This window comes from Vidua macroura, chromosome 3 (assembly GCF_024509145.1).
Source record: "Vidua macroura isolate BioBank_ID:100142 chromosome 3, ASM2450914v1, whole genome shotgun sequence".
Classification (NCBI taxonomy): Eukaryota; Metazoa; Chordata; class Aves; order Passeriformes; family Viduidae; genus Vidua; species Vidua macroura.
In genome coordinates this window covers 16,636,293-16,662,980 of record NC_071573.1, presented here as the reverse complement: position 1 = coordinate 16,662,980, position 26,688 = coordinate 16,636,293, and the positions used below count along the sequence as shown (strand labels likewise).

Sequence of the window (26,688 nt, the reverse complement as noted above, 5' to 3'; positions counted from 1 at the left end):
TCTTGCTTGTTTCAGACACTTCATGCCTTCTAAAGTAATTAAAAATTACCAGTCTCTGCAATGCAAGCTTTCAGTACTTTTTTTCTGAAACCCTATCTCCACGTTAAACTTTCTCCATTTTATAATTCCTTGATGTTGTATCCAGCAACAGAGGTACCTCATTTCCATACCAAATTTGCTCACTTTCCCAGCCTATCTAACACATCTTTTAAATTTCTCCATTCTCTGTATCCTTCCCATTTTACCAATCTCAACAGGCTCATCAGCTGCTTAGAGCCTGGTAAATGCTACAAATATTGTAGCATTTACCAGTGACTCTTTCAAACAAGACCAGAGAGCAACTGTAGCCAAAGGCAATGTGTAGCAAAACCAATGACACATTTTTATACCAGAAATATCCAGTAAGAGTTACAGTATGAACCAAAAGAAAAATATCTTGAAAACATTACCAATTCTTCAATTTCTGCAATTTCAAACTAGGAACAGAATCTCTAACTACAGTAGAAGCTGAGACCATCAATGCATATTTTTCTTTCAGAAAAAAGAGTGCTGCTCAGCACAGCATGAGCATAAAAGGCTATTTCCTTGAAGATTATCCTTAAAACACATTCTGAGAAAGTTCTCCTGATCTTTCATGCTCTTGGTACCTGCTTGATACCCCAGGCTCCACAGCAGCTCACACCATTCCACAGTTTAAAAGAAACATCAATGCAGTTAAGATTTACAAAAAGACACCTCTTTTCTCACGGTGAGGACTTAAGTAAACTTCACATGCTTTATTGAGTTCTACCTTCCTGATTCTAAGTCTCCGCAAGGCTTTATGAACACTGAAACCTTTTGTGCTTCAGATGGCACCTTTCAAACACCATTCTCTTCCTATTGGGTGTGCTCTAAACAACAATAGTGCATTCCTCAGACATTGGTTAAATCATGATGCATGGAATTTCTCAGTAGAGAGTAATTCCTAATACTTATCTATTCTGAGGAAAGATTAAAATAGATTAATTTCTTCCTTTGTGTGTTAAAAAAATAAAATACCACACTCTAAATGAAGAAATACAAGCAGATTTTTCAGGAACTCTAAAGATGACAAGTTATTTGGAGCATTTTTAGATATGTTAATTGGCAAAAGACAAGAGATCAGGTTAAGCCACCCTTTTTATAACCCATGCATGCAATCAATATAAAACTTTCCTCTATGCTAAAGCTACAAATATATTGACATCAACAGCTCACGAACCACAGATGGCTTTTAAGGAATATAGTGGATTACAAGAAAGGAAAAACTATTAATATGCTAAAGCTATAATACAGGATTGTATTTACTACAAAAATACAAATGCTTACTGTGAGGTAATTTACCAGTGACAATTATTTCACTGAATACAACAATACAAGAATACTCTATCCACCAAAACTCACGGAGATACTTTCCTTTCATAAGGAAAGGTCAAACACACTCTGGATGACTACACAATGATGTTGCTGCACTCATATTGCCTCCCAATAAAGAGCCTTTTTGTTCCTATTTATTTTATTCTGCTCTGGAGTATCAACTTGTTACCTTTTTTACAGGGAAATTCACTACAACAAACCAACACAAATTTGGATTCCTATGCAAGAATACGTTAACTTATTGAAGTATGTTCCTCAAAAAGACACAAAAAAAAAAAAAAACTATGAATGTTAGAATTTTTTAGAATGTGACCTTATTTCAGTGGGTCAAGTTTTTATTCTTGAAGGAGGGGGATAACTATAGTAATAAAAATAGTAATAATGTATTAATGCTATGATTGGTATTATTATTACTACCTATCTACAGCAGATTCTTTAAAACCTCACCAGCAATGCATTCAACATCTGTGTGATTATCTATTAATGACTATACAGACACAGAGGAAGCTGGCACAAAAAACACATCTCAGACAAATGCATTAGTAAGTATTACACAGCTATTGTACACCACAAATAACATGCTATAACTGTTTCCCCAGCTGTCCATTTGTAGACTAAATAATATCTGCAGCTATCTTCTTGGGTCTTCATCCTGGAGAGGATGTAGAGGAACACAAGATATTTGAAAGAATCCCTAAACCAGCTGGCTTGATTTCATTTGGGGGTTTTGACTCTTAGTTTGCTTCATTTGCCAAGAAAGTTTTGTATTTCATCTAATATCAGCATGGCTGTTCACAGAGCTGCAAATAACAGCAAGTCCCCATCTCCTCTGGAGCAAGGATAGCTGGAAAGGGAAATGTTCATCATCTCTACATAAGCCTCTTTGTGCCAACAGCAGTTCCACATAAAATCCTGTGCACATGGTATAAATTAAAAGTATAAAATCCTAAGATTAAAAACCATCCAGAGGGATCTTAAATACAATGCTTACAACAAAAAGTCATTTTAAATATTCATGTGTAAGTTGAAATCAAAGAACGTGATCATTCTTCAAACTTTGTTATATAACCAAGCCAACCCAGAAACAGGGTATTCATTGCAAAGAATGATGTTCAGACAAAATCTACTTTATAAGAAGTCTACCTAATGTAGCAGAAAATCTACAAGAAAACTCAAGACTCTCACAAATTAACATTATCAGAAGTTTCATTGATTGTCCACCAACACACTATGACTATTCTGAACTCTGAAAAACATCAAATATCATTTTAATCTGGAGTAATACCTAGAAGCCAACAACTCACTAGCCTCAGAAGAGTACCCATCTATCATAATCCTTGAGGGTTTTTTGGTTAAAATACTCTTTTTAAACACTTTTCAAGCTATAAACACAAAAGGATTAGAAAGCTACTCTATTATTTAGATTAAGGAACCACATAACATTCCAGACATTAGCCTGAACATTAGTTCACTCTTCTGTGAAAAGTTTCTATTTGTTTAAAAACTATAAGCACATATATAAGCACTATAAGCACAACTATAATTCTGGAATAGGAATTAGCTAACCCTCCTGGTGGCATTTTTTAATTCAATCACATTTAGGACTAGCACAGAATAAATCAATGGTCCTTTTCTAAACGTGAATTTCAAATAAAACCATCTTGAAATACAATCTAGTTGTGCCATAGTCCTGTGGTAGTGACAATATAAGTTTTAGGTACAGTTGTGTAGCCAATTCACACCTGCAAAGGTGGGGGCTGTCCCTAGCAGGGAGCTGTCCTGCCCTTCCACGTGGCCGCTCTCCCATTCCCGTGTTTGCCAGCTCTACTGTTTGTGCAGCTACATGGTGAGTCAGGTCAGGGAAATGATCCATCTGAAAGTTAGCTAGGACAATAAAAATAGATTCATTTTCAGCCAGATAAATTTCCTGGCATGATTCACCATGTCACCATTATGAGCACAAGTGCCAACACAATCAAGCTAGGGGAGGACATGACACTTCCCCCATTACAGCAACAGCTTCCATTTAAGTTTCAAGTAAACATGGAAGAGCATCAGGGGCAAGTTTGCAAGCTTCTAATTAAAATATAGTAGCTGCTGCTGTTTCTCAAGATAAGAATAAAGTTGTTCAGAAAAGTTTCCAATGTATTAGTCAGCATGCATAAACTGGCATGATATTAAAAAAGCCAACACAGTTCAAAACAGAGTGAATACCAGCCTCAAAGTAAAGCAAAAGACACTATATAGAAGCACACTACTTTGAAGGAATTTTTACGCGTGTAAAAGTTATACCACAAATCCATCTGCAGTTTCATGAGATCAAAAGCGTGCAAGCATAGGCAGAGATGTTGTCATGTTCCTAAACATGACACTCTCCTAAGGATCATTGTTCAAGGGTTTCCTCCAGTCTCTCTGGAAGACGCCTAACAAAAGAACTAACCTTAAGATTTTTCCATTTTCTTTAAACAGGTCGTCTCTTTGTACAACCTAACAGATTACCTCTTCCTCTGCAATGTGTCAGGATAAACAAATACAAAAAAAAATTCACTTCTTCTCATTCAGACTAAACTTCAACTATTAGATTGATTTTACTTCCTATACAAAGATTATATTTCAATTATATGAAATTATATTTTTAAAAGCCTGAATATTGTAATGTAAGGCATTTAGGAGTTTCACAAAGATAAACAAACTCACATTCAGGAAGTCTCTGAGGTGAAGTAACAATACTATTTCAGTTTTATCTCAGGGAAATTGTGACTTGGACAAATTCAAGTTTCCACAACACTGAGTGCCAAATTTAAGGTACTATTGGCCCAGTTTTTTATATATTTTACCATCTTACATGTCTTCCTTTACTGTGAACTAGGTTGTCCACAAATTTATCACAATCAAAATCACAGAGCATTTGTATCAAGTAGCCCCCAAATCTCTTGCTGGTGGTGTGGTTCTCAGTACCTCACCTAATTAGCAACTATGTGAATATTGCTGTGGTTACAGTAACTTTCTTATTGTGGCAGTGTTGATAAAAGACTATTAGGAAGCTGTGCCCAGTAAATTTTTTTGCATTTCAACTGTTCAAATGTAAATAACTGAGGATTACACAATTTGGAATTTCAATGCAAAAATGATAACAACTAATGAAACTGGGAACTCTCTAATTTTACAGAGTTAATGTGCTACCATATTGTAATTCAATATTTTTGGGAAGACTACTCCCGAAGTCAGGACAGTCATCAATTTGTAAGTGATCTTCTGAAGATCTAGAAAAAGAGAATGTATTTTCTTATCAGTGTTATGGCATCTACACATTCATTTCCTATCTTCCTATCAGTTTTTAACAAAGCACTTGCTTAGAAAGCAAACTACAAACTAAGAATTTACAGTAAATAAGATGTCAGTTGCAATGATCTGATTACAAAGAAATTTACTTAGGTTGCAAGGGAAGGAATCAATAAGAATGTAGACTAGCTGAGAGATAGAGTAAGTACTACTAGTAAGAGATGGTATTAAAGAGATGGTATTAAGATAGAAAAAATGAGACTGGAGGTACAGCAACATTACAGATAAGGAGTATACATCTGAAGCAAATCTCCCAATTACCAACTACTACAAGTTGTGCCTTACACTGTGACCACCACTCATCTATTCCCACTGCTGAGGGGCTCCCAAGTCCATAGGGACACACGTGACTGCATCCAAAGCAAAGCTTTGGAAATGTTCACATACAGCTTGAACCAAAATCTAAGCATGTCTCAACAGATCTGCCTCTATTATGCTGATGGAATCCTACCCTGGGAAGCAGGAATCCCTCCCAGAGCAAGTTAAGGTCTGTGCTGTTGGAACTAAGCAACAATGTTTTGCCTGCAATTAAGATTAAACTGCTCTCAAGAATACTTGGAGATTGAACAGATCCCACTCATTACCAGTATCTTTCCATGTTTTAATGGAAAAAAAGCCTCTCATTCTGTCTCATTCTACAATGTGTAGAGATGCTCATGACGGGTCAACAGTTCCTCTTTCTTTAGAAAACAAAAGACAACCAAGACAGCACTGAGTCGCTATAAAACCTTCTTCCCTGGTCTTCTCCCTAGTTTCTTTATTAAAAAAAAAGCTTATTTTCAATATCTCAATCTGCAGTCTCATTTGTCTCATGCCCTAAAACTCTGAGTTCTTAGTCCAGTCCTAAAACTTTTTCAGAACCTAGTTTCAAGTCACAGCTGCTGACCTCAATAATGTTTCTGACAATTACAGCAGGGGTGGTATTAAAGAAGTGGTTCCCACAGAGGCATAAGCTGATTGACCTAGCTGAGGTGAGAAGAACAGGTACACAGACCGCTTCTGAAATAAAATAAATCACAAAGACTTGGGAGATTTGTTGGACTGGCATGTAGGTATATTGAGAGAAGATGATTTTTTACAAGGTACCAAAAGTTCTGGTATTGCAAGCATATTATCCTTACAAAAACAATGAAAAAGTAACACAAACACAAAGGAATTTCAAGTGTAACCAACGTTATTACAGCATGCCAAAGGTATTATACAGCGTGACTATTTAAGCTTCAAGTAAAAAGTAGAGGTTTCAAATAAGCAGAAAACATGTATTTGCCAAATGGCTCCTCAAATTCTTCCCCAACAGCATCCCTTGGACATTTGCTGGCCGTGCAGTACTGCCAAGCCAAAAGGGTTGTGAGCAGGAAAAGGGCTCACAATGAATTGTTAACATCTTGCTTCCCTAATCCCTGCAAGACAAAATGCTTAACTATGCTTCTTTAGAAGTATTGCTCTCATGGGTAACTAAGTAGTGTGAATAAGAGAAACCAGCATGAATGGAGAAAACCTTGAGATCGCAAGTAACCAGGCAGCATTCGTTACACAGGAAATGGAACAGACATACAAAAACATGTAGGGCCACTGGGTCCAGAACACTCCAAATCACCCATTGCCCAGGTATCTTCCTGTGTAACAAGAAACCTGTTGCTGTCAGGAATAGCAAAAGTACTTTCCTACCACATAACTCAGGATATGCGAAAGCTTTAAGCCCAAAGTGATAAGCACCAGAAAAATGCCTTACAAGCAACTGCAGGGAAAACAAGCAAACAGAATTTTAGCCACTATCATCTACAATACATGTATGAAAGCTTCATTTTTACTGATGAGAATCAAAACACTACAACCATTTAAAAACTGGTAACAGTCTCTATTATAGCTACAATGAAACAAAAAAAAAATTTAACATTTAAAAATTAATCATCTATGCACATTTATCTAAACTGCCATTCAACAAGGATATTGAAACAAGCATAATCTTGAGACTGTTTAAAATACTTTGTGTTTCACGCTTCAATTTCTATTGCAAACTGCCTTTAAGAACAGAAACTGGTAATAGTACAAGGTGGAGAGCTGCAAAAATTACACTCACCTATGCACTACCTAAAAAGTATCTGGAATAAAGTTATCTAGCAAAGAGAGCAGCCCATCCTAGTTACATCAAGTTTAAGATTTTCATATGGTTCTGATCCTCTTCAAGGAAAAGTATGGATAAAAACGTTATAATTATTCCAAAAGGAAGATCTTGGTAGTCAATTACAAAGTGAGTGGGACAGAGAAAGGCTCAGAGGCCCTCCTCTCCCAGTGGGGTAGTTGCAGGAAAACAGTATCTAAATACATGTATCTCTGCTCATAGTGTATGTGGGGGAAAAAAACAAAACACACCCAAGCAAAGAAAAACCAAAAACAACAAAAAACCCAACAATAACAACAAAAACACACAAACAAACAAAAAACCCCAAACAGTGCTGACTGCAAGCAACTTTACAGATTTACCTAAATCCACTTCTACAGTGAGTGCAAGATACAGCAAGATTCTTAACTATCTGGGAATTTAAAAAAAAAAATCTAGCTACCATATAAGGATATAAGAAAGGTCACACAACCAGTTTTCCTTCCTTTGGTCCACATGGAACTGCCTCTTATAAATTCATACATTTTGTTGGAACTTCCCATTTTGCATTAATTAGATAGAATTAGGGTAGAACAACTATGATATGAAAGGCTTATTTAGTTTCAAGTTGTTTATATCAATCAAGACTTTACCTTAAACTACTACTGACTAAGACAATTAGAAAAAAATTATTTACATTTCTTCTACTTTGTGCAGCAGATGTTCAACATAGTCTATTTAAATTTGTCTTTGTTGGAGGTGTGTTAAATTGCTCAAATAATTCAGACAATCTGCAAACAAGATTTCTGACAGGTTGTGAATAACACTCAATACGATAACTTCTGAGATTAATTTTCCAATCAAGGCATTTATGTCCCCATTAAAAAAATTACCAAAAAAAAAAAAAAAAAAAAAAAGAAACAAAACCAACGGAGGAAAAAACCCCTCAAATATACCACATGAACTCAATCTCCAGAGTGTATTTCCAAAATTAACATCTGTTTGGTTTTGGTTCAACTGTAAAACCCAATGTCCACTACATGGAATAATACAGATCTTTTATTGGATTTGAGCCAGGGGGAGGAAGGAGAAGACATGTTACCCTAAGACTATAAATAATTTGTACTTTAAACAACAATTCTATTACTATTTGGAACAATAGCTTTATTCCACTACGCTATTTATTCTTCTTGAAAGAAGATATAACAATTTTCCACACGGTTATTTCTCAAAATCCCATGATACCTGCATCATGTCCTGAATCTCAAAGATGAAAACAGAGCAGAGTTGAGTCAATCCCATCACAGTAAATCAAACACTTTCTATGAACTGTATGAATTTAGAAATACTAACACTACTTCAATTTTAGATACTAAGAAGTTATGAAAGGCATTTTAAAAAAGAAGAAATAAAAAAAAAAACATGGAGTGAAAAATCTTATTACAGTATTTCAGTGATACATACACTTTTTACAGGACAATCTCATTACAGGAAAGCTTCATGACATCTGTTTTTTTACCACCATCTCATTACATCAAACTTCTTAAGTTATTACAGTTAAGCCACAACAATTTTGGACTTTGGTTCCCTCTCTACAAAATTGGAATGCTGGTCCATGTACCATGTGAACCATGTGGAGATTGCCATGGCAAGCTGCATCACCTAACGCACCACACCAGAACACCAAAGCCCAAACAGAGGTAAGGCAATGAAGTGTGGCAACACAAGCACTAACTGACAACATATTGCTTTGTCTTTAAACAATGATTTAGCCATCATGTTGTCCTTACACACGAGGTATATCCTCACCAAAACCTTACTCTTTCAATTAAAGACAAAGTTAGCTGACACGTTAAATTTAAAACTGGGTCCTTTAAAAAGTTAGCATCTGTGTCAATTCTTCCTTTGTCCCTAATGATCTTTCAATAACATGGTAACAGAAACTCTTAACTCTTTTCATATGTTTAAATTAATTGAAATTCTGTGCACAGGTTATATATAAAGAAATTAGGTTGCAATTAAGCATAGTTATGAAAGATTCTTAAATCTAATTGTTGTGACTATTATAGACCACAGACAAGGTCAAGTCTACAACTCAGAAAACTCTGGCTTTAAAGAAAAAATACCACATGAATTATATGCATAAAACTCACTTTTGTAATGATACAGCCCTAATGACACTAGGCATGTTCATAATGTAAAAAAACATCTGTTTCCAAACTGAGAAATTAAAAACATATCCCTCCCTGCAAATCATTAAATTTAATTTAGTAAATACAGTAAAAGCATGTTAAGTAAAATTAAGGACACTTTTACATAAATTTAAAGATACTCTGCAAAACATTGTCCTCTGCAAATCCAAAATGTAAAAGTCATTTCAGCAATTACTGCAGAGTGCTTACACTAACTGCAATAATGTCAAATATTTAATTTCTGTTTATCAGCAACAAGGTTCAGGTCACTCTATTTAAGGTTTTTAGTCAAAACTGCTTCCCTTTCATCTGTATGTATTATAAGGAAAAATGTCAGTGTCATCTAAAAAGTAAATTCGTAAAGGAAGATAATGCATCTCTCTCCTCATCTGGCTACAGGTATAACTGGAGAACACTGAAAGAAAGAAAAATTATCCTCACTGAGCCAGTGAATTGCAAAAATATCTTTGCAGCCACATGTGGACACAGGGCATGAGCTGCTTGGTTCTTCTTCTTCTAAGCCATTCTTACAATATACATTCCCACTCCTCTCACCTGAGCAGAGACTCTGCTCTAAGGAGACTGCTTGCTCTGTTGGCCCTCCACTTGTTCAAGTTCTGATGTCTCACAGGGATCTGATCAGTACTTTAGTTCAGATAAGGAAAGTGCTTTTGCAGCAAATCCTCCCTAGTTAATGCACTTTCATCTGCTGCTTGAAGCAGTCCCACAGTGCACAAACCTGGTTCCTTTCAGATGGAACTAAAAGCCACACAATGTACTCTAGGAGCACTACCACTGCCAAAGGGGCACAGAAGCAGACAGAAGCCAGGCCAAATTAACACCCACTTCACTTTACAAATGCACTAAGCGCAGATAGGTATCGAGTCCCCATCACCAATTACTTCATTCCCCAAATCTGCTCTTGCTGGGCTGCATTATTTGTTCAGGCACACCCAGTCTCTGTGCTTCAAGGTCTCCTTTCACCTGGGACCCAAGGTTCCCCAAGTTTCTCAGGCACTCCTTCTCCCTGGGTCTTGTGTCTTCTATTGTCCAAAGTTCTCACCTCCAGCCTGTCATCTCTGCTCGTCTGACCTTTCATATACAACAGCTTACTCTTCCACAGTATCATCTACTCTCAACACACTGAAACTGCTTCTCCTAAAGACTACTCAAAGCTCAAGTATGATCAGTCTCAAAAAAACTTAAATCTGCCATTTCTTAACTTTGAGTAAAACATTAATACTTTAATGGGTGCCTCATTTAAGCAGACACAGAAAAATAGGTATTTGAAGCCGTGTAGCCTCATATCTGATTCTTTAGTGCCCAAAGCAGGCTTAAAACCTTACAAACATATATCCCTCAGCCCTCTATTACTGACATGGATACAGCACTAAGAATAATAATACAGCAAACATCTTTTCACTGCATTTCACAGCCATTCGTGGTGCCCTAACATACCCTGTCCTCCCTAGCCTCTCTCTAGCAGAGTGTCAATTCAGAGATAGATCCCCAGCTCTATTTTTAGTCCTCCCCTCTCATTTCTACATTGAGTTTGCCTAACTCACCTTTGTAATGGTCCATCTCATTAGAAAGCTCCTCAAAACCATTTTTCATCCCAATACCTCCAAGTCATCCTCATACTCCTGACTGGGTTGTGAATCACAAAAATAAGTTGGATTTTTTTTCCCTTTCCTTGTATCACAAACCATACTGACTGCTGAAGGGGACAATTTTAAGAGGTCCAGGACTATAGTCACATGACCAAGTAATTCAGCATAACAGAAACAGATCACTCAACTGAAGCAGCCCAAGCCCCTGTGGTCCCAGCAGGAAGGGTTTACAAATTTTATTTCTAGATAAATTCAGTCTGGAGTCTCAGAAATTGATGCTGCACCACACACTTGGCTCAGAGCTGTCCAAAGGAGCAGTCACTGGGGCTGGAATTCATTCAGTATCTGCCTGGAGAAGAGATCCCACACTTACCCTTCTCCACTAGAACATAGCTTGTACCTACCAAAACCAGCCTGTGAACTGAGCCAATGTGTATCACATGTGAATGATCAAAGAATTCACTTTAAAACTATAACAGAATGAGCGCTTGTGGAAGCAAGACAGCTTTACCCAATCCCATGGTGCTTCTTTACACAGACAGAAAATATTTAGCTGCCAAAATAAGTGTTTACTGAGCATATTCTCAGAATATAAATTAAAGTTGGATAATTTTTCTTGGCAAAATTTAACAAATACACTTAGCAACTTTGATTTTCTCGCTCCAGAGCAAGGTCAGAGTAAAAGTTGTAACTGTATGAAGTGTATGACCATTGAATAAAATGCTTATGAATTCTTAGCATTGTGAAACATAACCGTGCTTTTCCTTTGGTTTTCAGAAACAAACAAAAGAAACACTTTAACCCATCAACAACCAGAACAAGTCAAAGAAAATTAAGGACAATATTAGATGCAATTTTAAAAAATTTGCACTAAAACTTACACAGTTATGTATAGTAAGAAGAAAAAAAAAAACAACCATAAATTCAAAATTATTAATGATAAGGAAAAATGCATGCCATGAAATGTCTTTAATTGGAAAAGAAAGCAATTACTAACAAAACTGACCTCAAAATGCCAGCTTGGTGGGCTTTTCTTCAATTAATTGATAGTAAAACAGGGTAAGAAGAAAAACCTTTATTTAACATTTCAGAATTTCAAATATTAAGTAAGATATTGAATTTCAGTGTCCATTTGTGGATCCCAGTAATTAATATATGCATATCCAGTGCTCACAGAGTTGAGCAGTTGTAATAAGAGTGAGCAATATTACCTGAAGGAACTGATGTCATGTAAAACAAAATTATTTGGCACATCCTAACCATTCAAATACATTTGAAAGAAATTTATATTAAATAATCAAAACAGGAAATCAGATCTCCAAATTGAGTAAACAACAACAAGGTAGAAAGGAAAAATAATTTTAAAATTTAAATAGTTCCTGTCATGTTAAATATTATTTGTTATAAATACAGGTATATACTCCAAAATAGGAAGTAGGCCTTAAGTTTAACATAGTTCAGCTCATTTTCATTTACAATACCCATAATGCATCCTGAAATACAATTTATGCAAGAATAATAGAAGAATAATAAACTTTTTCTCTCATTATCTTGCCTTCCTTGACATTTAATGTCAATCTGCAATAACAAAGCTAATAATGATCTTTGTCTTCACACACTGCTATTGAAGCAAAGCATTTCTTGTAAATTAAAGGGTAATTTTGTTCCCACTATTTCAGTCTAATCTTTCTGGGCTAGGATCACAGAAAGTCATTACATAAATCACCCTAAAATCCAGATCACCCCCTCTCTGTGAGAGAGGTTATATTCTTTTGAAAATAGTCATGTGTGCAACCACAACCTAAAGCAGAGCAGCATGAAGCATGGAAGATTTCATCCAAAGTTCATCACATGATATGCATGCCAGATATCTCTAGAGGTTTCACATCCAAAGCTGAACATACAGCAACCGCCCCAAGTTTGCAAATCACATGGTAAAACATTTTAAAGAGACATCTCAAGAATTCACAGGAATTCAAATATAACAGAAAATCATGCTTTATACTGGCTTATAGTTAGAAATATATTCTTTAATCATATGGCTTCCAGGTCTGCTAAGTAATTAGGTGTATGCTGATCTTTATGCAAGTATTATGTTGATTTTACTGGGACTACTTGCATCTGTAATACAAGCTGAGCCACACTGAATGATTTTGGCATCTAGGAAATTTCACACCAAGTATCACATCTAGAGCAGCTTCCAGGCAACCTCTGACTGCACACCTCTATTACTGCCCCTTCCAGCTGCCACATCAGCCAGCTTAGTCTGATGCACAGGTAACAGCAACTACAGCAACAAGGTTCAAGGTGGAGTGGGAATTACTGAGTCCAACTTCCTCTGCACTGCCAGCTATCCCCACAAACAGGGGCAGTGCTGAGGGCTACATATCAATACCAACAAGGCCTGAATCTGACCAAATGGTCAGATTAGCTTGCTCCAGAGCAGAAGATAAATCAAGAGCATTCATCTGTGTAACCATGCATTGCACATGGTGTAGGAGGCATCAGAAAGCATTTTACATGAAAAGGTAGAACTTACCCCTCTTCTGTACCCAGCCTTCCTTCACAATGGTAACATCGCTCATGATGACTCCACTCTGAACCCCAAACTCAAAAGAGTATTTCTTTGAGTTATCAGCTTGTCTGTTTGGCTTCTCTTGTGCTGCTCTTCACAATTTCTACTGATGAGTCAGACTGGAAGGAAATATTAGAAAAAGAATTTGAGTCTTTTATATTTTTCTCACTTGACAGCCAACAAAAAAGTCTTTGTTGATGTATTTCACTGACTGAGCTCATATTAAAAATCTGCCTTTATTTTTAATTAACTGTATAACACAATCATGTTTCTAGTCTTACAGCACATTTTCCATGAACACTACAATACTAAAAAGCAGCAGAATGTGTTAAAATTTAAGTCATATGGCACTTTTATAAAAGGCACACAGCAGAATTCTCTTGTACTAATTTAACAAGATACTGTTAAATGAAAGGCTGCCGGCCCTGCTTCAAAGGTCCAACTCTGAACACTCAGGAGTTTTTCCCTGTTCCCACAGTTGTCGGAACCAAGCAATGGACAAGTGCTTCTTCTGTTATGGCTACCTACAATCATATTAAGAATGTGAGAAAATGGAATGAAAGGTTACAGTCTTGCCACTTCCCCTATAATTTTATTATAGCCAATACAAATCCTGAACATACAAGAGTTTTTCAAAAAACAGCATCATCTCCAAGTACACAAACAGAAAAACAACTTCTTATAAGTACAAATTAACCAAAAACACCCCCAAATGTTCAGTTTATAAAAAGAAGGAGTGCATGTTCTCTCAAAGCTTTCAGCCAGACAAGATTGCTCTTTTCCCTATAAACCTCAGCCTGCAGGGCACAGAAGGGAAGTTAGTCCTGGAACAGGACAGACCACTCTCAGAAGCCACAACCCTCTCTTGACCACCTCACTATCAAAGTACCTAACAGCTGTGAAGAGGAGATAAATAGCACTACAATTAAGTAAGAAGAGAAGCCAGAGGCCAGGAGACATTTCCTTTTTCCAGCAAACTGCCTTTCCCCTCCAACCTTCAAAATAAAGAGAAGCATTCAAATAATGCCCATCCAGAAAAGCGTGGGAAGCCAAGAAATGGGATTTCTCTGACGGTGGAGGAACACCCTTCCACAGCTCTACACAGGAGCACACATGTACACAGTGGTGGCACAGAACAGGAACCCCCACACAAGTTTATTGCTATCAAATGCAGCCCATACCTATCCATTTAGTAGGCTGACCAACAAATATAAATGGGAAAGAAGCAAATATGACTGGGCTAGAAGCAATATGTGCAACATACAAATGAAGAAAGCACTGGGAAATCAGCTTTTTTAACACATTCAAGTACAAACCAAAAACAGAATCATTACAGACATATAGGTTATTTCTTATTTTTCATTTGAAATATGTGTATTTGCATGACACAGCTGCTAGATGGAAGGCTACTTCTGAATGGATGCTGTAACATGCAAAATAAAACTTGGCATGAGTATTTTTTCAATTGGTACACAACAAAAAACCAGCACAACCTGATTTTACAGAAACACTCTCGTGTGCTCATTTAAGTCTTGCTTTCACTAAACTATTTTTTTTCAAAAACACTCAGTATTTCTGCATAGAAGTAAAAATCACAATGTTAAACTCGTTAATACTGCAAAGTTGAAATAATATTGACTACTGTGGCTCTGAGACATCCCCACAGCACTGGCAGATGTTGCAGTGAGACCTGCACAGGTGACACAAAACCTTTGGCATTGGCATCACACCCTGTCGTGTGCAGCATGACACCACACACCTGTGTCTAGGAACACACCCTGTTTAAGCTTTCATAAGAGTTAAAAGAAAATGTTATGTACATTTTGGAAGGACATGAGAATGTTTTACTGATGTTAATTGATCTAACTTTAGCTGCTTAGGCATCATATTATACACAAGCCAGTACAGCAGAAATAACTAAAGCAGGCATTTCCACATCCTGCACCTTACTAATGTGAGAGCTAATTTCTGGGTCAGACATTTTCAGAACTTTTGTTTGCATGCTTTAAACAAGATAAGCAAGTCTATCAGCTGTGCATGAAAAGAGATCTGACAGATTAAGACACGTGCCTGAAAGCAGGCTGCTGTTCCGCCGTTCTGGATCACTGCAGCACAGCATCAGCTCTTATTACAGACACATAAATCTTTACAAAGCCCAGAGGTGGGTGTCAAACAACTGTGACCTAAGAGCAGCTGTTCTAGGAAGAACGTGTAAGCACGTCAATTCCCAAATACCCAACTTCAGTTCAGTTTTCTACAAGACTTTCATTGCATTTTTTGAAAGTAGTCACAGTTAATTTTGTTTTCCAGCTATAAAGACACAAGAAGCAATGTAATACTCAGTATTTACTTTGGGCTGGCATATGTTGTGATACATTTTACCCTTTTGGCAAATTTAATGTACTTTCTATTTTTGGTGTGCACTTGTGAACAGTGCAATGATTTATTCTTATTGGTAAAGACATAGCTATAAGAAATTAACTTCTGTACTAAGTAGCAATAATCTTGTCTGCCCACAGACTGATCAATCAGTCCATGATTTATGAATGAATTCATGCTTGAAGCTCCCTATTTACCTACTGATTACAAATAAGTTAGTGTTACACAATCAAAATCTGATCTATGACCGACTTTCATGACAGACAGTGCCTGAAACAAACTCAAGTGTATGTCTGTAGGCTTGCATCCCACCCATCACATGTACTGCTTTACTAAATTCTGAACAAAATCCCCAAAATACAAAAATCATATAAATATGGTGATAAAATTAACTGCACTATTCCCAGTTTAGCTTCACAGCATTACCAGAAACAACTTTAAAATTACCAACAGTTCTATAGTTGTATTGATTGCTCCATTACTGGGTAATTAAAAGTCAAGCTGAATTACATAGGAAGCTGAAGGAGATAAATCAAAGCATTAAAAAGTTAATGAAAATAAAGGTTATATGTGCACACTACACTTTCAAGAAGCCATTTGTAAGCAACTGCAATATTATCCCTTATTAAATGACTTTAGGCCTTTCTAAATGCTGTACTCCTTTCCTCTAGAAGTCATTCAGCAATGCTCCAGAAGAGCAGAATCTTGAGAATTATTTCTTATCGTGACCAAAACTGGCCTTATAGTGAAAAACAGTCACAAAAAAGCCTTTCCTAAAGATGTAATAAAGAATTGTGTATAGATGTAAAGGAGTTGTCTGAAACACATGGAACAAAAACTCTCACATGAAAACAGCATTTAATCTATAGTTCAACTGCTTCAAGAAAAGCTACAGAAATGTTTATTCTGCACATCTGGCATAGAACTTAAATACTTGTTAGCAATCAACTCTGCTCTCCCAATGCATTTGAAGTTTCAGCAGCCAGTATGCAGTAATTTTTACAGTTTACCATACTGCTATATAGGATTAAATAGGAGAAAAAGATGTTAAGACTGAATTTGACAATGTTTTGCATTACAGCTGTTTCCTACAGGGAAGAACTTGACTTGTTCTTATATATCTTCCAGCAACTTGAGAACACATCAGATTTTTTTCCCTCCCACTTTTTTTTTTGTATCTTATCAAACTTGGAAGATATTTTTCCAACAATATATTGTGTGTATTCTGCAGACAGTATCAGATAGTCATGCGTATGCACAATACATACAAGAACCCACTGTCAGCATACTTTATGATGCAGGTGTAAAAATTTACTCCATTACAATCAGTGATGCGAAGAATTTAGGGACACAGTTTAGTGGCGGACTCGGCAGTATTAGGTTAGCAGTCGGAAAGAGCTTTTCCAGCCTAAATGATTCTATGACTCTATGCAAATACCTGCTGGGGTGTTTTATCTCATAAAAAATGCACAACTTTTCATTTTTTTCTTCAGGAAGTTATTAAGCTACTTTTGTAGCATGAGATAAAACAATTATCTACTATTATACTTTTAATCTCCTAGCTGTAAAGGTTTCAAAGGCAACTTTCTGACCAAAGATTAACCAGAGACTACTACAACCAACAGACTTCTAGATCCCTGTGCCACGGCTCATAGTTTCCCTGAGCCATGGTAAAAACTAGCCAACACCTTCTCAGCTTTCATCTTGAACTTTAAGAATATCAGCAACATAGAGAAGAACCATCTTACTTCATGATATGGGAACTGTAACATCAACAATTAAAATGAGCAATGGACCATTCAGTAGAAAGCTGACTTTTACCAGCTCCTGTTTTTAAATTAAAGGAGGGTCTCATGCCCATCACAGCAGGCAGCTACCTACAGAGACCTGGTGAATACTGAGAAGGAAATAAATCCCTTCCAAGCAGAAGAACTGAAAACAATGTGCAAGTGAATTATCATTGAGATTCATAAGAACAGACAGGACTCCCTTGAAATCTGGGCATCTTCCCATTCTCCCCATGACAAGAGACAGCTGAGTAAAGAAGACAGCACCCATAAATTCAGCATAAATTGTATGATTCAGTTCTCTGTTGTAAGAACTTTCATAAACACAGGCTTCTACTTTCAACAATTTTGGAGCTGAGAAAAAAACAGAAACTCTCACATTTACCAACTCAAGTTACCAGAGAGAATACCAGGAGAATCAAGTTCAATGCTTCCAGAAATGATCCCTATAACTTCTTCTACCATTATCAACTCAGTGAATCATCCAACCTTGTTCTCGTAATATATGAGTATTACCATTTCCCCTTTTTCAAGTTTAGTAAAATGTTTGGGGAGAAAAGAACAGTAAGTGAACCTTTCTGATTCCCTTTATCTGACTCACTGAGATTCTTTGGTCCCCCATGTAAGGAGAGCCAAATCTCATCATCTCTATTCTCCTTATTTTTCAGAAAAGCAACTGAATTTTTTTGTGCATACACACAATACAGACATCACCAAAAAAGCAGTTCTCAGTGGCTTCCATCACACACATTTGTTTCCTTGCTTTGGGGGCTTTTTTCTTCTTTGTAGCAGATCAAGCAATTAGGAGTTCTTCTCAAATTTGACTTTGACTCCTCCCAAACAACCGAGCAGGCTGTAACGGTTTCCAAAGCAGGTTGTGTTCCCCGAGCAAGGAATTCAAAATGTCAAGGCTCTAAACTAAAACCAGAGTTATCTTTAGGAATGGAAGCTGAAATCCAGGCTTTATTTATATGAAAAACACATGCATATCCTCCTCCCCTAGCAAAGCTGGCCAAACAATTAGAGGATATATTGCACATCATCAAAAATTACACAAAAGACTATGACAGAACAGAGATGGCTACAAAACTTGCTAAATGAAATTAGACTATACTGTTAATGGAAGAGTCACATTCAGGTGAGTGCTTTACCTAAAAAGTATGAAGTATTTATACAGGCTTTTATAAACTACCTATTCTGGAATTCTGGTTATACTGACTCATTTAAATACTATCACAACTTAGACTGAGGGAAAAGGAACCTCTAGGCACATAGTATTTGTCCAATTTATTATGTCAATTAAAAATTGAAAAAAGAAATACAAAACACCCCACAATATCAAACCAACACAAAATAGGAACTGATTTGATGAGGCAAAGAAATTAACAAAAAATATTATTTAAAGAAAATAGATCCTAAATTTATAAAATAGTAAACTTCATGTACATATGATTAAAATTCTGAAAGATAGCTTATATACTTTGTAAATAGACATATTTACAGTTTTTAAAACTAATATAAAAATACCCAAAGATCTCTCCATGACAGGCATTGCAAATACTTTTTAAACTATATTGCATCCTAAAAGCCTCAATGAACTTTAAGAAAATTGGTATTAGAAATTCACTTGTAACAACTTTACTTTGTAAGTTTTGATTTGGAATAATGAGGGACATGATAGGAAACTGGCACTGCCTACACCTTGTGGTAAGGAAAACAAACATACTTCGGAAAACATAAATAGCTCATTCTAATGCATGCATACGTGTATGCTTAATATTTGCAGTGTTCTATTTTCACTTTCAGTATGTCAAAAAGCTTCACATAACTAATATATGCTCAGAGAAGCCTAGTTAAGAGAATGCAGGCACACTGAAATATTAACATACAAGTTAAATGTTTTATTTAGATTCTGCAACTGATTAAGTTTATCAGGAAAGAAACCATCATTCTGTATTTTATTTCCCATTACAATGACAAAGCAAGTTATTTTAAGGGACAAAGGTATAATTAAAGCAAGGTGAACAAAGCCACCCTTGCCTTTGTTTACCAAGGTATAAAGGAAGTTTCTAAATGTAACTAAATTGTTTCTTTAGAATCCCATGTGAAACATTAACAACCCATTGTTTTGCCTTGTGTTTATTGACAAAAATGCTTTTAATCCTTTTTGTCCCCCTCAAATCACATAAAACAATAACTGAAAAGCAGACAGAAGCAGACATAAAACTTATTACACTGCACGTCTGAAATGTAACCAAAGAATACATTTCAAGTAGAAAAGATGAAGAGAGGGCTAAAATTATGCATTATAAAAAGTCACTGAGGCAGTGATCTTAGGAGGGTTTTGAGACTCAGAGAAAGTCAAATCATGATTAGCTAGGCTGGGTATCACAACTATGACATGTTACTTCACTCAACCCTTCAAAACACATGTAATAAGTTTAATTTGCCATGGATTAATGTAGGAATACTAATCCTTGCCTTTTAGAGACAAAGTTCCTTTGCTCTTTAAAAATATAGTTTGGAAGATACTCAAACAATAAAGAAAAAATAAACATAACTTCCATCTTTTTAAAACAAACTAAAATTAATTTTCTATGTCTAACAGACTCAGAAAAAAAACTAACCTAATTTTCAAAAGTTCAAAGAATCTGGAAATTCCTAGTCATTCTAGCAGAGATTTTAAAAGATACCTTTCAAGAGATACAAATCAAAGTTTCATTAAACTCATGTATTTAATTATTTCTGTGATGGTAACTTTTCTGCAGCACAACTCTGCATTGTGCATAAAAGACCAAGAACACCATTCAATAAAAACCAGCAATACATGAACTACTCATGAGTAACAAGAAATTACTGAGAAAAAAAAAGGGTTCTCAAACTATTAATATAAAAGACGATAAAAGTTCTGTGACATGCCTACCAAATAGCTTTCTTTTAAACTTCTATATAGTAGATTTTATTTGTTATGTCTACATTGAACAAATCAAATTCTGAATTGTCTTGTAATAGGAATGAACTTCGTGATTCCTTTCTACAAAGCAACCAAACACTGCTGAACCTACTGTCAAATCTTGACACTGCAACATGACTAGAACATAATCAACTTCTAACCTAAAACCTTCAGATCTTCTTGTTCACACTCAAAATGCATTATTTTCATGAACCTGAGACCTGGATTTTCTAAGGACAGAAGGAGTTCTCTACAACCCTAACTTACACACAGGTGCAGAGCTCACTAGGTGAAGGTCTTTGGCAAATGTTATATGAAAGGTCAGATTAAATGAAAGTTGCATGTACAACCCTAATTCTCTGTCTCAAAGTGTATTAACACATTTAGAGAAGGATATAATAATTTCAATAAAAGCTCATGAGGCAAGCTGCAACAATTACATATCTCAAGAAACACAATGAATACTTAGGAGAAAAAATAAATGTGTGTTGGTAGAAATTTTTTGCAGGATTGCTGAGACTCAACCAAGAACCACTGCATTAATTCTGTGGTGTCAAACCAGCTGTACAAGAAGCTGTTGACTGTTGGGCACTGACATTCCACACCTATAAAAAGGCAGTGGTGAGATCTTCATTGATCTAAAGCTGAAGTAGGGTCTTCATCTCTGCTCCTGCTATAGGAGACATTCAAACAACTTTGTCATGTGAACAATGCAGGGAAGTTTGGCAAACCATGCTGTCAAATCATTCTGACATGCACACGAAATTTTGTGGACCCAGTTATATTCTTAAGAGAATTTTAAAATCACTACTGTTATTTAGCCAAGATATTACAAAGGAAAAAAATTACAGGGCAACAATGTGTTCTTAATGCTATTTTTGATCAGTATGACTCACACTTAGACACTCAGATAGAAATATGTGGAAGAAGAAGATTGGTCAAGATGGCTTCAACATATATTATTTATCCTAAGCATAAGTGTTGACACAAACAGTATCAAAAATCAAGTAAATACTTAAATTGAGCAAAAATAAGCACCTTCACATACAAAAGCCAAATATGCTTACTCTCCTTGACTGTAACATTTAATGTTATTAAATCTTGGGGGATTTTTTTGAAGTATTAACTTTGCTATATCTTCCTACTACACCTGAACAACAACTTTAAATAATAAAGGAAAAAACAATCTGTTTTAAATCCTTAGCATGCATCATAAATGCCCATACTTATTGACCTAGAGTCGCGGAACAAGGATAAAACACCAAATAATCACCTACTATATACCCTTGGATTTTTTTTTTTTTGCAGTTTTTCTATTAGTACATACTAGTGATTTGCATAAATAAGTTTCACTTATAAACTCTTATACAGAGTTTAGAATATTGTTCATACAATTACCCAAGATAAATGTATAAACCAAAAGTTTAAAGATTAATTTTTATGCGAAGAAAAAAACCAAAAAGTTAACTTCCACATTCAGTGTTTTAGTATTTGCTGGTAGGATTTGGGTTGGGATTTTGGGGGGACTTTGGTGTTTGTTTTGGGGTTTTTTGTTGTTGTTTCTCAGTCTTTAACATTATTTTTTAAACAGCTTGAATCAGCTTTTCCAGCTATTGTGTAACTTATCTTTAGAAAGTAATCTTTTCTATACCACAACAACTTGTTGCCAAGAAGATTAACTTGTGCAACACATTTATTTACCAAGAAGACCCTGTGATCCTGGGGAAGTACACCAGAAAGAAAACACATTGGTCGGCAAGCAAGTTTCTCACTGAAACCACACCTTTCCTCACAAGCAATGCAAAACTTCCTGAACTACATGTTGTGCTAGAAAGCACCCCCTGCCTCTTCCATGGTATTCTTATTGGGCCTATCCTAACAGAATGACAATCCTAGATAGCACTAATTGATCTAATATTTTAGAATAATATGAAATGGCACTTAAGTTGGCAATTTTTTCTTATAAAAGACAGTACTTCAAAAAGAAGTGGGCTGTAAAATTCATACAAATACTGAAAATAAAAGCAACCTTTTAATTTCAACAAAGCTCGTAGATGCACACATTTAACTATTCCCTCTTTTTGAATTGCTACTGTAGTTCACAAGGGGAGTATTGCACATTTTAAACAGAATGTTTATTTTATTAGTTGGAAATAAGCAAACTTTTCTTATATACACAACCAAACCCCCTACAAAACACGCAGTTACAGCCTGGCATGTTACTTTCACACAATTTCACACAATTGTGTTACTTTCAGGAAATCAACTCATTTATGCATTATTCATATCAAAATGAAAGTATGGCACATGAAGTCTTCCATCAGTGTATGTCCACACTCTTTCACTCTTCAGTGAGGATTAAAATAAGTAGCCTGCCCAAGCCATGAAAGCTGCCAAAGAATATTGGGTCTCTGTTTCAAAACTGAAGGAAAGCTAGGCTACCATGTTGCCAAGTCCACATCACCTGTTGCATTAACAGCACAAAATGAAATTGTAAGCACACAGTTACAAGAAACTGTATCATCTTCATACTCAGAACAGCACAGAAACTTCAAATGTATTTTAACACAAACCACTTTAGTAATGGTTCATAATTTCCAAAACAATTATTTCGAAATAATACTTCTTGGGCATAGAAATTATTATTCAGTAGGTCTCTTTAAACTGGGATAATGTGTACCCAGAAGATGAAAGAACACACAATCATTCGGTGTTAGGCAAATTCCAAGTTGTCTGAAGGATCTTTTGGTTATAATAGAAACTTCAGATACATGCTGTTGCAAAATGCAGTAGGAAGTCAAGATACAGTTTCTGGTCAGTGTCTTGCAAACAGAAGCTTGGATTACAAGCAACTGCAGAGCTCTAGTAAGTGGTTTTGAGTCAAAAAAACACATCAGAGTATTTTCCCTTTCACAAAGCATTTTTTCTATGTCAAACAGTCAACAATTTCTAGTACAAATCAATGCTACCCCGTCCTTATAACTGTATCTATTTCAACTGGGGCAAAGTTAAAACTAGTACCAGCCTGAATTCTCACCTACTTCCCCTAGAATAGCAGCATTTTGCTCAAAAACACATAACCTGCCCCCAAAATGCAGAACAAATGAGGGAGTAGAATGCTGAAATACTACCTGTGAACCTGTTTATGAAACTAAGGAGATTACTGAATCCATTCAAACCTAGTTAGAGCAATGCAGCACAGAATAAACTGTCTAAAACAAGACAGTCTCTTTAATATTATCTGTGTTTACACACACACCATGCACTCACATCAGACTAAAAAAAAAAAAAATAGTTATTTAAATACACATAGCCTTCTAGGAAACAGAGACATCTTATCTCTGAAGTTTTTCTTTGGCCCTTATTTGAACTTGATTTACTGGTTGCATCCAACGAAAATACATCCACATGGACTATAATTAGTAATCCAATCCAATTAATGATATTGGGGTTCACTTATAGGCTCCTACCAAAATAAAAAAAAAAAAAATCAAAATACCAAAACCAAACAGCCCTACAAACTGAAGTAGTACACTTACTTTAAAAGTCAAAATAAGCTTCCTTCTATGCCTCCTGTACTCTCTTTCCATATTACTGTAAACAAGCAAATCTTGCCTATAGATCAGCTGGCAGAAACAGGAGATCATGCTTAAAATGTTCCTTGTCATAAGTTAAGGTCTACTTATCTGCATGCTTCTTGTCTTGAGAAGTAAAGCCCTCTATGTGCAAAATGCAGGGAACCATGTTTAGCAAAGTTTTAGCAAGATCTAAACAAACATTAGCAGAAGAGACTGCTCTATATTTCTTCAGTACTGAAAAAAGTTGGCAGTGCATGTACATCAGACACATCATAATTTTTGTAATAAAACCCTTAAACAGAAACTGGGATATGTTTTCATAAAAATTATGAGATGATGTAGATATATACAAGGAGACAGTCAACTAATAACTACATTAAAGAAAAAAGCAAAACTAGAATAAAGGTCAAGAGAAACTAAATTGTTTATCCTTTCCACCCACAGGAAAATAAGATTTCTTTTTTTAAAAAGGTTTAATCAACGTATCATGGGAGAACGCGAAACAGTCCTGGCTACTTCACGCCTTTTGGATTCCCATCCAGAAGTTAACTAAGAAGCGGTGCCCATACAAAGCAACCCCGCAGCCTATAAGCCCGGTAGTGCTCGTTACATCACGATCATTTGCATTTAAACTACAATATATAGCGCCGCGATCTCGCTGCCGAGGGGCGCCGCGCTGACCCCCTGCCAGGCAGAGCCCCCCGCCGCTCGCACCGTGCCGGGGCCGGCGGGTTCCCGCACGGGCACGGCCGACCTGCCCCGCCCCGCGGCAGCACCTGCCGGGACCCCGCCCGGACAGATCCCGCCGCAGGCCCGGCCCGGGGCAGCCGCCGGTCACCCGGGGCAGCCGGCTGCGCATCAACTTTTGCATGTGGGCCGCGGCCTCCATGATGGCCGGGGCGGGCGGGCGGGGGGGCCGGTTTGTTTACTTGCAGCCAGAGCCGGCGACGGCGGCGGCGGCAGCAGCATCATCATCATCCCTTGTGCGAGGCGCTGCCATCGGCGGCCCGCGGGGCGCGGAGCTATTCTTAGCGCAGGGGCTGCGCGGGCACACACACGCACACACACGGGCATGCTCGCGCACACGCACAGAAGTTCCCAGCGGATAAAATCCCGCGCTAGTCCCGGCACCGGCGCCCACCGCACGGACGCGGGGAGGGGCCGCCGCCGCGTGGGAACCTCCGGCCCCGCGCATCCAGCGCCCCCGGGGCGCACGCCCTGCCCTGCCCCTGCCGCCCCCCCTCCCCCGTTACATAACTCTCCCCGCCGAAACGCCCCTGCCCCGCCCTTCCCCACCCCGGCCCCGCACCCCGGCGGGGCGACCCCCGCCCCTCCGCCTCGCTCCCGCCCCGCCGCCGGCGCTAGGCCACGGGCGCCCCCGCCCCGCTCTCGCCGCCGCCCCGCATCCCCTCCCCGAGCGCCTCCGCCGCCGCCCGAGCGCCCCCGCCGCCGCCCGGCCCCTCCCGCCCCGTACCTGCAGAGGCGGCGGCGCCGCGGGCGCTGCTGCGGAGCCCGAAGGCGGCGGCGGCTTCGGGGGGAGAAGGGGAGGGAGGGCGCCGCTGCCTCCTCCCCTGTCCCCCCGCCGGGGTCGGCGGTCCCTGGCGGCCGGTGTCTCCGCGGGGGCGGGAGGAGGCGGCTCCGGCCCCAGGGCGCTGGCGGCGGCGGCTACATGGAGCTGCGCGCCCCGCTACGCAGGGAGGCGCCCGGGCGGGCAGCGCGGCCGCAACATCGATGCGCGGGGTCAGGAGGGCGGCGGCGGCGGCGGCTCCCCCCCGGCGCACTCACCCCGGAGCCGCCCGGGCCCCGCTCTCGGCTCCTCCCGCCGCCTCCGCCGGGCTCGTTATTGACTTTCAGGAAAACTCCCGACGTCACCGGCTCCCCCCGAGTGTCTCCCCCTCCGCGGCGGTGGCGGCGGCGGCGGCGGCATCCCCGGCTCTCGCGAGAAGCGCGGCGGGGACGGGGGGGCCGCCAGACAGCGCGGGGGGAGCCAGACAGAGGGGGGCGGCTGAGGTGAGGGTGGGGGGGGGCGGGAGGCAGGGAGGGAGGAGGAGGAGGGAACGGCGGAGGGCGGAGGGAGGACGGGGGAGGCGAGGCAGCCCGCCCGCCCGGCTGGCGGGCAGGGGCGGGAGCCGAGCGGAGCGGCGTGTCCCGTCCCGCCGCCGGGCCGCGGGTGGGAGCGGGAGGATGGATGGATGCAGGCAGCGGCGTTTGCCGGCGCTGCGGCGCGCCGCGCCTGGGTCTTTCCTTTCGGCATCGCAGCCCCTCGCCAGCCCCGTGTGCGTGTCCCGGGGTTAGTTCCCTTTGTTCTCGCGCTCTGCAGTTACACAGCCCCCCGCCCCGAGCTTGCCCTGGTACCCGGAGTGGTCCACTTCGCTCTGCAAACTCCTCCAGGGATAGAACTACCAGTAACGCCGCAGGAAGCCGTAATTCATCCCTCGCTGAAGTGTTTAGTGGGTGCGCCAGCCTCAGTGTTGCTAAATTGTCTGCAGGCTTCGCCTTATCCCGACGGGTAAATAAACACCTAGAGAAAGCGTACACCGGCGCTCCCGAGCCTCTGACTCTTGCCGCTGCCACAAGCCCTGTCGGAGCGGAGCTGGTGTCAGCAGAGCAGCCGCGCTGCGGGGTGCTGAGCACGGCGCTCTCCCGGCTCGGCGGAGCCGCCTCTGGGCTGCGCAGGCCGGGGATGCCCGGCCTGCTGCGCCCTGCCGCAGCCGCCGCCGAGCCTGCTCCTGCAACACTAAGCAGCGCCTGAGGTTCATAGCTACGGTGCCCTCGA

General features: G+C 39.1%; 1 protein-coding gene across 1 annotated transcript in view; it reads right to left on the bottom strand.

Annotated features, from left to right (window-relative positions):
* The window catches only part of AKT3 (AKT serine/threonine kinase 3), a 150,051-nt gene extending 124,353 nt beyond the window's left edge, over nt 1–25,698 (bottom strand). The window contains exons 1-2 of the mRNA XM_053972578.1: nt 25,387–25,698; nt 13,180–13,334 (exon numbers count right to left, since the gene is read on the bottom strand). Of these exons, the coding sequence (XP_053828553.1) occupies nt 13,180–13,225 (46 nt within the window). The 5' untranslated portion in view covers nt 13,226–13,334; nt 25,387–25,698. The remainder of the gene's footprint in view (nt 1–13,179; nt 13,335–25,386) is intronic.
* Nucleotides 25,699–26,688: the final 990 nt, after the last annotated feature.